General features: G+C 46.1%; 1 protein-coding gene across 1 annotated transcript in view; it reads left to right on the forward strand.

Annotated features, from left to right (window-relative positions):
- The window catches only part of SCML4 (Scm polycomb group protein like 4), a 74,213-nt gene that overhangs the window by 15,191 nt on the left and 44,931 nt on the right, over positions 1 to 14,091 (forward strand). The window contains exons 3-4 of the mRNA XM_074988831.1: positions 3,598 to 3,798; positions 6,252 to 6,446. Coding sequence (XP_074844932.1) covers positions 3,598 to 3,798; positions 6,252 to 6,446 — 396 coding nt within the window. The remainder of the gene's footprint in view (positions 1 to 3,597; positions 3,799 to 6,251; positions 6,447 to 14,091) is intronic.

The raw sequence follows: 14,091 nt of genomic DNA on the forward strand, positions 1-14,091 counted from the left end.
CCTGGGAGCAGAATTCAATGAAATTTGAACTCCTAAATCATGTAGATACTTTTCAAAATTTCCTTCACATCCCCTGAATGTCAGGGTACCAAATGGCATCAGGAAACCCCTCCTTGCACCAAACCCTTTGTGCTCATTTGTATGACCAAGAATGAGGTGCTGCAAATGACCAAGCAGAGCTTTCGGCAAATGAAGCAGCTCCCAGAGCCAAATTCAGAAACGCAAAACAAAACTGAATCTTGGTAGTCTATTCTACCAAAAGTCTCCAAACCGTGGGATGGAGGAACACCTGAGGAGGTGGTTGGGATGGCGTCCAGCCCAGGCCCTGCAGGGAGTGGAGAGGGCATGCCATCCTGCCCTGCACTGCTCCCAGCTCTGTGCTGGCTTTCCTGCTAGCTGTGGCCCAGGCTTCTGTCCCTGACCGCACCCCCAGCCTCAGCCCCCCATCATGGCTCGGCCACAGTAGCAGCCCCAGCTTCAGCCACACTCTCAGCCCTGGACCTGCCCCCAGCCTTGGCCCCTTTGGCCCTGTTTGCATCATCCCTCCCATCTGTCAGGAGCCACTGTCCCGTTCTCAGCCTCAGCTTCAAGGGGTCATGGACAGCGTAAGAGGGGATACAACCCATACAAGTTGAGGACTGCTGTATTATATCTATCTTGTACTTGGTTAGTGGCTATTGTTTCCGAACTGGTTGGCCACCACCATCTTAGAGTGTAGGTTTCCTAACCAAGTACAGCGTGAGGTCTGTAACATAAGATATAATGGCTATATTATAGCTGCATTATTCTGAACATATATTTATTGTTCAAGCCAGCTAGTCACACTCAATTAGACAAATAGCCACATGCAGCTAGCAGCTAGCATGTGGGACACCAGCAGTCTAAGATCTTCCCACAGCTCATAGGTACACAGTTGTATTTTTAATGACTTTGCATGTGCACAGCACTTTGAAGATATAAGGCACAACATCATGTGAAGTATTACTGCTATTCTATTCATATTTGCCCAGGATTTATTGCTGGAATCCTTCCAGTTACTCAGTGCAAGTGGCTGTATCACTACTGTTAGAGTGCAGTCTGACATTAGCACTCGATTTTCCTTAGGGCAATGCAAACCGAACGTTACTTCCACCTTATCCTCTGCTATGTTTGATATTTGTTGTCACATATATGATTTCTGTCAGAGGATAATAATATATTGGCTGTTAGATAACAACACTCATGCACATGGTCAGCTATTATAATAGATTTTCCTTTTTAGACTTACCCAGAGCTTCTTGTCTATAGTCACACTGAGACTGAGATAACCTCACAAATGCTTCAACAAGGCTCTGGCCAGTGAAGTGTTAACAGGGATTATCTTCATCTAGCTGGGGCCCATCACTATGTTATAAATCATTTTACAAAACGGTGTTGCAACAGGTTTCAGCATGCTGCTGCCTATGGGCAGTGTGAGTTCCAGAAGTGCCCTCTGTTGGGGAGCTGTCACGTTACTGTCATCCTTCTCTGTTCTAAACATATGGTGCAAGATTTTTGCCCTCGCTCCTCTGAGGGCGCGGCACGGTGGCAGGTGACCGTGTGGAGTGAACTGTTCTGCCTTTGCAGGGTAGGGTCAATACTAAGGGGCTTGGAGGCAGCACAGGGAGCAGTTCACTTCACTTCTGCTTCAGAAATAATCAACACATAAATCTCTCTGTCTCTTTTGAAGGATACCCATGTGTGTACACAGCCCAAGGGCCTGTTCTGGCCCTCACTCTGCCCAGAACTCACTCCTAGGCCACACCTTTCTCTGAAGTTTGCATGCATGATTCCCTGAGGTGTACAGGTCACATTGGTACCTTGTCTTCACCCTCAGCCCTGACACACATCTTTAATGGTGCGAAGGACCTTCCTGTGCGGCTTCTAAACTCTAGGCTTAATTTCACTCTAAGTGAAAAACATTTTACTCTATCTTTGGTCATATGAGACAAAGGCACATGGTAGAATCTGAGCTCAGGAGTCTGGCTGTCCCAGTGAGCTGGCAGAGAGAGAGAGCTGTCCACTGCAGAACACTTGGAGTATCACACATGACACCACAGTTCCCAAGAGTAAGATACAATTTGCATTGCACTATTTGGACATGGAGGGGAAAGAGCATCTTTGTGGGCCACAGTCCCAAGCATCCTACAATGCTGGTTTATTATCTTGGTCTAGGGCTACACCATAGCCCTAGCTCAAAATGATGTATGCGATTTACAGTGCACAAATTGAGTAAGTTATTCTGAGCTACCTTATTTCAAACCCAGCTCAGGCTGCACTGCACCAGGGTTTGAAATAAGGAGCTATTTCAAACTTCCCGGTAACCTTCATATGATGAGGGTTACTGAGAATGAAATACCATGCTCGAGCTATTTTGAGAGCAGCATTTCTTTCCCTGTATCCCTCATGAGGAGTAGCTTCAAAACATTTACCAAAAATACTATTTCTAAAGAAGGCAATTTTAATAGTTTTAGAATGTAAAAATGAAAGTTGAATTCCAGTTTAATTATTTTATTTTATATGCTGATATTAAACGTGTGTAGCACTCTAGCTCTATTTCAAGCTATATTGTAATCCTTATATGTGACACACTAGCTGTGTCTACACGTGCATGCTACTTCGAAGTAGCAGCACTAACTTCGAAATAGCGCCCGTCGCGGCTACACGCGTCGGGCGCTATTTCGAAGTTAACTTCGACGTTAGGCGGCGAGACGTCAAAGTAGCTAACCTCATGAGGGGATCGGAATAGCGCCCTACTTCGACGTTCAACGTCGAAGTAGGGACCGTGTAGACGATCCGCGTCCCGCAACGTTGAAATTGCCGGGTCCTCCATGGCGGGCATCAGCTGGGGGGTTGAGAGATGCTCTCTCTCCAGCCCCTGCGGGGCTCTATGGTCACCGTGGGCAGCAGCCCTTAGCCCAGGGCTTCTGGCTGCTGCTGCGGCAGCTGGGGATCCATGCTGCAGGCACAGGGTCTGCAACCAGTTGTCGGCTCTGTGGATCTTGTGTTGTTTAGTGCAACTGTGTCTGGGAGGGGCCCTTTAAGGGAGCGGCTTGCTGTTGAGTCCGCCCTGTGACCCTGTCTGCAGCTGTGCCTGGCACCCTTATTTCGATGTGTGCTACTTTGGCGTGTAGATGTACCCTCGCAGCGCCTATTTCGATGTGGTGCCGCGCAACGTCGAAGTTGAACATCAATGTTGCCAGCCCTGGAGGACGTGTAGACGTTATTCATCGAAATAGCCTATTTCGATGTTGGCTTCACGTGTAGACGTAGCCACTGTGTGGATGGCAAGCAAGTGCTCTCAAATAGGCATTTGTAGAATGTTCAGTAACTTAATTGCATGTGACTTGTCATCACTTATCGAAATCTATACAAGGCCAATTTCTGCTTGCGCTACTCATACAGTGGAGCAAAACCAGCAGAAATTCATCGGTTCATTTGTGTCACTGTGCATCATGCAATTTCACACTGGAAAGGGCTGTTAATTAAATATCATGAAATATACAAAACCAGAAAACAAGGTTGGCTGTGATGTGAATGCCTTATAGTATTAACTTTGTTGGGGTTTTGTATCTGCAGTCTGCATTTATGTCAACAAACTGGCAAACATGGGGCCATACCTCGACAGAAAAAAAGTGCAACAGCTTCCAGATCACTTTGGGCCTGAAAGACCTTCCATGGTTCTACAGCAAGCAGTTCAGGCATGCATTGACTGTGCACACCAGCAAAAGACTGTCTTCTCCCTTGTCAAGCAGGGCTATGGAGGTGAAATGGTGTCAGGTAAAATATTAAAAAACACATTGCAGTAAAGCAGAAAGTGCCATAAAATTATAACCTTCCTTTTTCATTTCAAGGTCACATCAGCGTTGTTTCGCCCGTTCAGCCAGTGTGATTTCCACCAGAGACATTAGGAGTAACTCTACTAACATCAATGGACCTGTACGGGTTGAGATTAGAATTCGGCCCCACGCAGTGCTTTTTTTGAGCCAGTACTTGCTGGTACTGAGTACTGGCACCTTGGCAGCCCCAGCTATTGGGCTTGGAGTGGGGGTGGGGAGCCATCTGAGTACCAGTTCCTCTTTTTTAACAAAAAATGCACTGGCCCCAGGTAACCAGTATACTGGCACAAGAGGTTTGTGGTTTGGGGATGGCATTAACTGATTACTCGGCCTAGTTCTTGTTAGTGACAGAACCCATTGTTGTGTTGGAAAATGTCCTTTGTTTGGGCCTACAAAGCAGCCAATAAAAATCAAACCTCATCCAAAGCAATTCAATTTTCTACATCATTTTTAAATTAGTTTCCACTTCTCTTCTCACATTTTTCCAGTTTCAAGCATTCGAGGGTTTGTTTGCTTGTTTGTTTTAATCAAACGGTGGGAAAAGAAGCAGTAAAGAAGAAACAAAAGGATTGGACTAACATGGGCTGTGTATTCAATGTGATTGTACACTCACAACATTATCCATTTGCTTAAGCTATATGCATTATAGATAAATCAAATACTGCTCCTCAGTAAAACTCCATTGATTTCAGGGGTACAAGATTGCTGTCCGTCCCCAATCCAGGGGCCAGATCTGTTCTCAGCCACATCCACGGAATGCAGAATTTGGGCCCATGTCTGTGGTGGTGAAGAGTGGAAATCACTGTGAACAGAAGACTCAGTACAAGGATATTTTATAGAACAGAAGGATTTGGTTTTTGTTTTATAACAAAGCAATAAAATAAAAATAATCGTTTTCATATGTGCTTTCTGGTGAAAGTGAGCTGCAAGCAAGCAGTAAGGATGGACTCACTCAGGATAACCGGCTTAGCAAGGACCACCCATGCGTTGTCCTATCGCTGATACTTTCTGTTGGTGACCCAGAGCTCTGTCCTGCTGTGGAGCACTTCCTGATTCATCTTTACTTCTTTTGTTTCCCTTTTGGATGCTCTCGAAGTTCAGTCACAGCTTTCTTAAAAGATACCAGATACACTCCAAATATTAGTCTAATTCATTCCTGAAAACATGCAGATCAGAGACAAAAAGTGCTGCTGTTCACTGTGAGGTTTCTACTACTCATTTTTCTTCTCTCCTTGCATGAGCACGAGCCTCATTAACTTTCTGGGGGAATTACCCCATTGGCCTGGACTGAAATATTAATTGGTCGTCTGATTAGAATCAAATTCGGGTACTAAAGCTGAAAACCTTATTCAGATTGTTTTCAGTCTTCTTTCCCTCCCAGCAGCAACAGACAAGGGATAAGAGTGACCATCAGGAGCAAATGGTGTCACAGCTGTTTCTATTGGGTCAGAACATGAGTTAATATAAATTGATGCAACTCCACAGAAGTCTACACAGCTATATTGATTTACACCAGCAAAGGATATAGCCCATAATTTCCCATCCCCGGTAAGAAAAATCCAACAAACAGGAACATGAGTCCTTCTGGTAGGATGCAGTATAAGATCTTCATCCTTTGTTTGGAGCCATCTCAGTAGATGAACTTCCTGGATCTAGGAGACTTAAAGCCCTTATCCAGGAAGTAATTCCTCAATTGCTCACCCCGCTCTTGCCTCCTTCTGACAGGAAGTTGAGTGAAACTTCTAATGTAATTTCAGGATGTCAACTTCACCTGCTTCCAGCTTGTCTCCTTTACATCAATATTTTCTTCATGTGTTTCCGAATTGCACCTCCCCCACTCATGTTTTGTGCTATGTATCAGAGGGGTAGCCATGTTAGTCTGTATCTGCAAAAACAACGAGAAGTCCTGTGGCACTTTATAGACTAACTGATATTTTAGAGCATAAGCTTTTGTGGGCAAAGACACCGTTCATCAGATGCAGTGTAGATGTATCACCACTCATGCATCTGACAAAGCAGGTCTTTGCCCACGAAAGCTTATGCTCCAAAATATCTGTTAGTCTATAAGGTGCCACAGGACTTCCTGTTGTTTTCTGTGACATGAGCCGCAATGTTCTTAGTCAGATCTGATCTTCATCAAAATCCTAGCAAGACTAGAACAAGCGTTTAGGCTGTTACAGAGGTCAGGGCCAGCTGCAAAGTTTGGATCTGGGTGTGCAGTTCCCCAAAATGCCTGGATCTAGAGTTGTGGTTTGGATCCCTCTTTATGGGAAATATTCTCTGCAACCAGAACAAGTTCCCTGGAACCACTTTCATATTCCATTTTAAAGATCTCAGGCTATTTTGCTCCTGTGCATGCAGGAGTGTACTAAATGGTTCTCATTTGCTTTTCAGTTTCTGCTTCATTTGATGGAAAGCAGCACCTCCTGAGTCTGCCAGTAGTGAACAGCATTGGCTACATCCTGCGCTTCCTCAAGAAGCTCTGCCACAGTCTACTGTGTGACAATCTCTTCAGCAATCAGCCTTTCCTCCAGTACAGCAACACCTCAGAAAACCTAGAACAGTATGAGAACGGAAGGCTGGAGTCAGGTAGGTTTTGAATCACCGACTGTTAGAGATGTCATGAGGATCAATAAACATAAGTCTGTCTTTCTGGAGCCATGGGTTTGTTAATAGACTTCTGGTTGTTTGCTGGAGGCCATTTACCCAGCAAAGGAAACAGCTTGCCATGGGATGATGCTTCAGACAATCAGACCACTAATTTATTTCAAGTACGCTTGGGTCACCCATGACAACAAACTGCCAGCAGATAGTGGCTTGGATGATAAGCAGTAGAAACTACATGTTCACCTTTGTATCTTTATTTCAGAAAAACCTGAGTGACCTGACACCAGCCACCATGTGCTTCCTATCATTGGTCAGCCTCCGACTCCCTGTCCTGTTGTCTCTGACTATTATACGTGTCCGTGGCTTCTTGTTTTCATTTCAGTGCTAAGCTCTTTGAGTCAAGATGGTTCCTTATTATGTGTTTGTGCTGTGCCTAGCACAATGGAGCCCCATGCCAACCTCGAGCCCCTGGTGTTACCACAATGCCAATAAGAAAAAAACCACACACAGTTATGAGCACTCTGGAATATTACGTTCCAGCAATTTTGCGATGTGAGTGTTTCTTCATACAATCACTTTGCTTTGCAACTGATTCTTGAAAGAACCTGGCCTACTGGGTACTACATGCAGGGCAGCAAGATTTTTTTGTTGGGCAGTGGAAATAATCTCTCATTCAATCTGGTCTACGCAAGGAGTTTTTGAACCTATAATAGCCAGCAACTGGAGCTTTGCTGGTGGAAGCACGGGTGGAGACTGTAGTGTAGGCAGGACACAGATGTCATCTAACCATTCTGGAGGCAGCACCTGTTGGGAATTACAGGGTCCAGAAATCCCAGTATTCTCACTGCCAGTTGATGAAATTCTGATCATGTCACTTTCAATGGGAGATTTTCCATTTGTAAGGCCAAAGGCCCTGGTCATCGGCAGGAGGGATTGATCCTGCAACAGTAGAGGCTAAAGCCCTGTGCCTTTACAGCATGAACTAAAAGCCATCTGGCTCTCAGCTAAGGGTGTAGAGCAGACTTCGCTCTCGCTTGCTAGTGGTCTCAGTGCCTCTGGGGCTATACATTAATTAGCATCAGGCCAGGGTTTCACCCAGTATTGCCATTGGTTTGTGATTAGAGAGAAATTTTACTTTAAATTTAGGAACTTTGTACCTCCTGTGGAGTTAATGGTTGTCCAGTCCGTGCTCAGCCAAACTCTCATAGATTCCCAGGCCAGGAAAGGACAATTGTGATCCTCCACTTTGACCCTCTGCATAACGCTGTCCACAGAACCTCCCCAGTTGAGTTCCTGGAGCACGGCTCTTACAAAAACATCCATGCTGGACTTAAAAAAATGCCACTGACAGAATCCATCACCCCCCTGGGTCAGTAGTTAGTTAGCGTAGCAGGTTGGACTCACTGCCGCAGCGCATCCTGCCAGTCCATCTAGGAATCAGCCCTCAGAAGCTTGAGCGCTCTTCCTTCGGCTGGTGTCCTGCCCCTTGTCTACTCTCTCGTGCCTCTGGAATTGTGTTGCTCCCTGGCCCGTGGCATCCTCTTCAGTACACTGCTGTCTGGCAGTGCCCACTGCTCTGTTCTCCCCTCTTTTGGGGAGTACTGACTGTCCTCAGTCAGGTCCTAAGCCACAGTAGCAGATTTCAGTCCCAAATCTAGCCCCTCCCTAGGGGCAAGCTGCAGTGCATCACTTGGCCAGCATCTCCAGCAACTAGAGGTGCAAAGAGAAGGTGGCAGGATGGCAGCCTTTCCCTGCCCTCCTCCACTGCCCACTACTGCCTTCTTTCCCTGGGCCACTTCCCCCTAGCTCTTGCACCTCCTGTGCCCCTTTTATCAGGAGCCAATGCAATATGGCTTTATTTCTTAAAATTCAGAACAGACAGCTCATTGCGGGTCATGCTACCCTGGCCTCACCTGCAGGGACAGAGCCTGTAGGCGAGGCAACATGAGGACAGAGCTTCTGCTGACTAAACTGCTCCAGAACAGCAGGGCCTAGGGATGGCAGTGCATGGACCTGCCTCTCCCACCCCAGCCAGGTACAGACAGATAACATGCAGAGATATTAGTGGCTGCAGCCCATATCCCTATGCTCAGGAGGCCTTACAGAAACATCTGCATTTTGGCAGCCTGTAGATCTTTTGGCAGGCCCCCTGCTTAGCCCAGAGCTGCCGTCCCTAAAGCCCTTTTCTTAATCCAGCCCTGCCTCTTATCCCTCCCAAAGACAGAACTGCACAGCCACTTCCAAAAGCCCCTGTGGAAGCAGCGTCTGTGGCCACACTGTGCATATTCAGGAGCCCCAGGGCCAAATTCAGACCTGCTGGAGACAAGACCAATTCCCACAGGAGGTTCTGAGCCAAACGTAATGGTAGTGTAAACGCCACATTAGCCATAGTCTGTTCAGAAAGTGAGTGCACATGGTAAGGGAATAGCAAGACAGAGATAGCTGTGTTAGTCTGTATTCTAACAAAACAGCAGTCATGTAGCACTTTAAAGAATAAATCATTTTGTTAGTCTTTAAAGTGCTACTTTACTGCTGTTCTGTGGTAAGGGAATGTAAATGCATCAAGGCAGTGGTTGTGTCAAATGAGTGTCAGGAAATTACAGGAAACGAGTGTTGCAGGAAAACCAACATACAGAGAAGTGTAAGCTACAATGACAATAGCCAAAATCAATGGGAGATGGAGCTCTCAGCCCCTCAGAACATGAGACCGCTTTTAATCACAAGCCAAAAAGTGGAGTCAGGCGCTAAAGGAGTGGCATCTAGTTTGAGACATCTGGCCTGTAATCTTAGAGACTCCCTCATTCTAAATGACTGACAAAACACCTTGACCACAATGTGCCATGGCCGAAGGATTATTTGCAGTACCATTTTTCACCCTGAACTTGCATTGGCCTTGTGCTCAATTGGCAGTCAATGAAGAGCACCACAGAATCACAGAATCACAGGGCTGGAAGGGACCTCAAGAGGTCATCTAGTCCAGCCCCCTGCTTCAAGCAGGATCAACCCCCACTAAGTCATCCCAGCCAGGACCTTGTCCAGCCGGGACTTAAAAACCTCAAGGGATGGAGAATCCACCACCTCTCTAGGCAACACATTCCAATGCTTCACCACCCGCCTGGTGACGTAGTTTTTCCTAATATCTAACCTACACCTCTCCCTCTTCAACTTCAGACCATTACTCCTTGTTCTGCCATCTGACATCACTGAGAGCAGTTTCTCACCCTCCTTTTTAGAGCTCCCCTTCAGGAAGGTGAAGGCTGCTATTAAATCACCTCTAAGTCTTCTCTTCTGTAAACTAAACAAGCCCAAATCCCTCAACCTATCCTCATAGGTCTTGTGCTCCAGACCCTTAATCATTTTTGTTGCCCTTTGCTGAACCTGCTCCAGCAAATCCACATCCTTTTTATACTGGAGGGCCCAAAACTGGACACAATATTCCAGATGTGGCCTCACCAGTGCCTAATAAAGAAGAATAGTTACTTCTCTAGATCAGCTCGAAATGCTCCTCCTAATGCACCCTAGTATGCCGTTAGCCTTCTTGGCTACAAGGGCACACTGTTTACTCATATCCAGCCTTTCATCCGCCATAGCCCTAGGTCCCTTTCCATCGTACTGCTGCTGAGCCAGTCGGTCCCCAGCCTGTAACAATGCTTGGGATTCTTCCACCCCAGGTGCAGGACTCTACACTTCTCCTTGTTGAACCTCATCAGATTTCCAGTTTATCCATGTCCCTCTGGATTCTCTCTCTACCCTCCAACGAATCTACCTCTCCCCCTAGTTTTGTGTCATCCGCAAACTTGCTGAGGGTGCAATCCAGTCCCTCATCCAGATATTGAGCCATTGACCACTACCCGTTGGGCCTGACCATCAAGCCAGCTTTCTATCCATCTTATAGTCCAAGGATCCAATCCATATTTCCTTAACTTATGGACAAGAATGTTGTGGGAGACCATATGAAAAGCCTTGCTGAAGTCAAGATATATCACATCCACTGACGTCCCCATGTCCACACAGCTTGTTACCTCGTCATAGAAGCTAATCAGATTACTCAGGCAGGACTGGCCCCTGGTGAATCCACGTTGGCTACTTTTGACCACTTTCCCCTCTTCCAAGTGCTCCAAAATGGATTCCTTGAGCATTCCCTCCATTATTTTCCCAGGGATTGAGGTAAGGCTGACGGGTCTATAGTTCCCTGGATTGTCCTTCTTTCCTTTTTTAAAGGTGGGCACTACGTTTGCCTTCTTCCAGTCATCCAGTATCTCCCCTGATCTCCAAGAGTCTTCAAGGATAATGGCCAAAGGTTCAGCAATGACCTCTGCCAATTCCCTCATTACCCTGGGGTGTATTAAATCCAGACCCATGGACTTGTGCACATCTAGTTTTTCTAGATAGCTCAGAACTCGTTCCTTCCCCACAGATGGCTGCCCTCCACCTTCCCATACTGTATTTTCTAGCACTGTCATGGGGAAGTTGACTTTGTCCGTGAAGACTGAGGCAAAAAAATCATTGAGTACTTCAGCTTTTCCTGCATCATCTGTCACTAGGTTACCTCCTTCATCCAGTAATGGCCCCACACCTTCTCTGATAACCTGTTTATTGTTCACATGCCTGTAGAAACCCTTCTTGTTACTCTTCACATCCCTTGCCATCACTTTAGAAGCTGTCTGCACATTCTGATTCCCAAAGAGATTGTGAGGCTGTTGAGTGAATAGCCCCAAGAGGAGAAAGAATTTCTTTTTTCATAATGTTAACAGACCTGAAACAAGACAGGCTCTTGTCTTGCAGAACTTACACTTATGACTACATTGAGTGTCAACTATGGGCTGATTCTACAGTACCTCAGCTTGTGCAAATGTCATAACGTGTCAAAAGGCAGCATGGAAAATCCCCCGGAAGCCACAGTTCCAAACCTCAGTTTGTTCAAAGGGTTTTTCTCACGTGACTCTTGACCTCATTGAATTTTTGCAATGAGAATGGTGTAGTGACCTCATGTCATCTCCTGTCTTGATCTACTGGACCATTGAAGGATGGAGGGTCCATCATTGCTCTGTCACTCAGGTAACTTTGCTTCCATTTTTAAAGTTTGGTTAATGTTTATGAAAGATGTCATAGAATTGTAATACACTAGAACTAGAAGGGACTTTGAGAGGTTATTGAGTCCAGTCCCCTGCCCTCACAGCAGGACAAAGCACTGTCTAGACCAGGGGTCAGCAACCCCTCGCACAGGTGCCAAGAGTGGTACACAAGCTGCTTTTCATCAGCAGCTTGAAAGGAGGTGGGAGCTCAGCCCTGTTCCTCCTCCCCCAGGTCACTGGGAGTTTACTCAAAGCCATGTTGACTGTGTATTAAACAAAAGACCAGCTGATGTGACCAACCACCACCTAAAAGGTAAAGCTCTGCATCTTAATTCATTTATTAATGAAGCTGTTGTAAGTATGATTATTAGAGACTTTAAAATGTATCACTTGCAATCAGCCCTTCCATAGAGGGCACAAGGTCAAATTTCGACACTCCACCTCAGAAAGATTGCTGACCCCTGGTCTAGACCATCCCTGATACCTGTCTAATCTGCTCTGAAATATCTTCAGTGATGGAGATTCCACAGCCTCCCTAGGTAATTTAATCCAGTGCTTAACCCCCACCCCGATCTTTTAGGAATGCCAGGTGAACAGAGGTGGGAAATGCACGCTCATCGTTGGCTACCAAACCAGCAGGGCAGCAGTAGCGTAAGGTTTGCCACATTGACCCATCCAAATCACTTCCAGCTTGGAGGCACCAGCTCAAGAAGAGTGAATCTCATGCCTCTTCAGTGCTTAGCCTCTTGGCTTAGGCTCTCACTAAGAGGGTCTGGTTGTGGTGCTGGTGTTTGTAATGTGGAGCTCTGTCTACTAGGACTGAGTCAACCCTCTCATTTCACAATGAAGGGCCACCAGGTAGTGACAAGTCTCTGTCACGAACAGCCTGGTTTGGGTTGGAACAAGTGAACTAGAGGTGAAAGGCTCCATAACCAATGCCTATTCCACTACCTTCATTTTTCATCTGAAGTCACATTAAGTTAGGTGCTTGCCCTGTGCCACATGAATCTGACAGAGCGTAGCACTATTATACATCAGCCTAGCGCTATTAGTTTGGCATGGCTGATATCAGCTTCACATGAATCATTCTCTGCCCTGTCAGAGTGAACAACTCATAAGAAACATTGTCCCCACTCCGCATCACACCAGTATTTGCAGTGCAGATGTGGTGCTGTAGTTGGAGTATTTGAATCTAGCATAGTATTATGATCAATTATAATAGGTTGTTTTGTTTCAGCAATATTTGTTCCCAGGCATTCAGAAATAACGATTTGGTTTTTTTAGATGGCCAGCAAGAAAGAGCAGCTTTTTTATTTAGTCTGGTTATAGTTTCTGGCAGTGTCAGTGCAAGCCCAAGGGAGCCCTAAGTAGGGGTATTCCCCTCCCACTCACACACATGCAACACATACTATTAATTAATGGGGGCGGGGCATGAGCTGCTCAGGGCCAATGTTCCCTGTAAGCTGAGCACTTGGGCACGCACCCAGGGGAGATTCAGGTGCCGTCCAGCTGACGAGCAGAACCCCCACAGCTGCTCACTGCTGGCAGCGTGTGTTTCTGTAGGTTGTCCACATCCACATTCACCTTGGCACCCACAACAAAATTTATTCTGCACATGGGTGGAAACAGTTAGAGGGACTATTGCTCAGGCCCCTAAACAATTGCTTAGTTCACTTATGCCTAGTGCTGGGCTGGTTTGGCAGATGACCTATGGGGAAAATTCTGCCATGCTTACTCACTTTGAATAGCAGCTAATTGTGCTGCTGAGCCCATCAATTTCCTGGTGATAGACTGTGAGTGGCAGAATACATTCTTTGCAAATGCCCTCGTTGAAGATCAGGCTCTGTTCTGTGTGGGTAAATGGACAAGAATGAATCACTGAGGGGATTATTTTGACACTCAATAGCATAAGGAATCCATCTAGTGTCAGCATGCGATGTCCACTTTGTAAGTGAAAAGATTACTTTCCTGTGGAACTGCTCTGTAGCCCACTCCTAGTCAGCCATGTGCTCCAGGAGGTGCAGTGAAACCTTGGCACACACAAGATTTTGTTTAAACTGAGGAATAACTACATGGTACACAATGTTGTTATTGTGCTTCAGTTAAGTCAGCACTTGATGGAATGAGGTGGCATATACTTGCTGTATAAATACCAGTGAATATATCTTTGCTACAGCCAGTTATTATTGGTTTTGGAAACTCATCCACAAGATGATTATCCAGGCTCATAAAGTACACAGAGGCATTTCATTAGAAATGGCCCTGACCCACATAAAGTTTCTGAAATGTAGAAGGAATGCCGGGGGGTGAGGAAGCCTACCTTGTCAACCCTTAGCCGGGGAACGGAGCTGAACTGCAGCTGCTACTCCAGGCTATGAACTGGGTAAGTGACTCCATCCCCTGGGTGCCACATCTACAATTGCCCAGCTACAGTATGATTCCCAGTTATAGCAACAGCACTCTTCCATCACTCCTTGGCCATCAGTAGAAAAATTGCAAATTTGCACTTCTGTAAGCAGGAGCAGAGCATGGCCTGTGAGTTCGTGCCACAT

This window comes from Carettochelys insculpta, chromosome 3 (genome assembly GCF_033958435.1).
Source record: "Carettochelys insculpta isolate YL-2023 chromosome 3, ASM3395843v1, whole genome shotgun sequence".
Classification (NCBI taxonomy): domain Eukaryota; kingdom Metazoa; phylum Chordata; order Testudines; family Carettochelyidae; genus Carettochelys; species Carettochelys insculpta.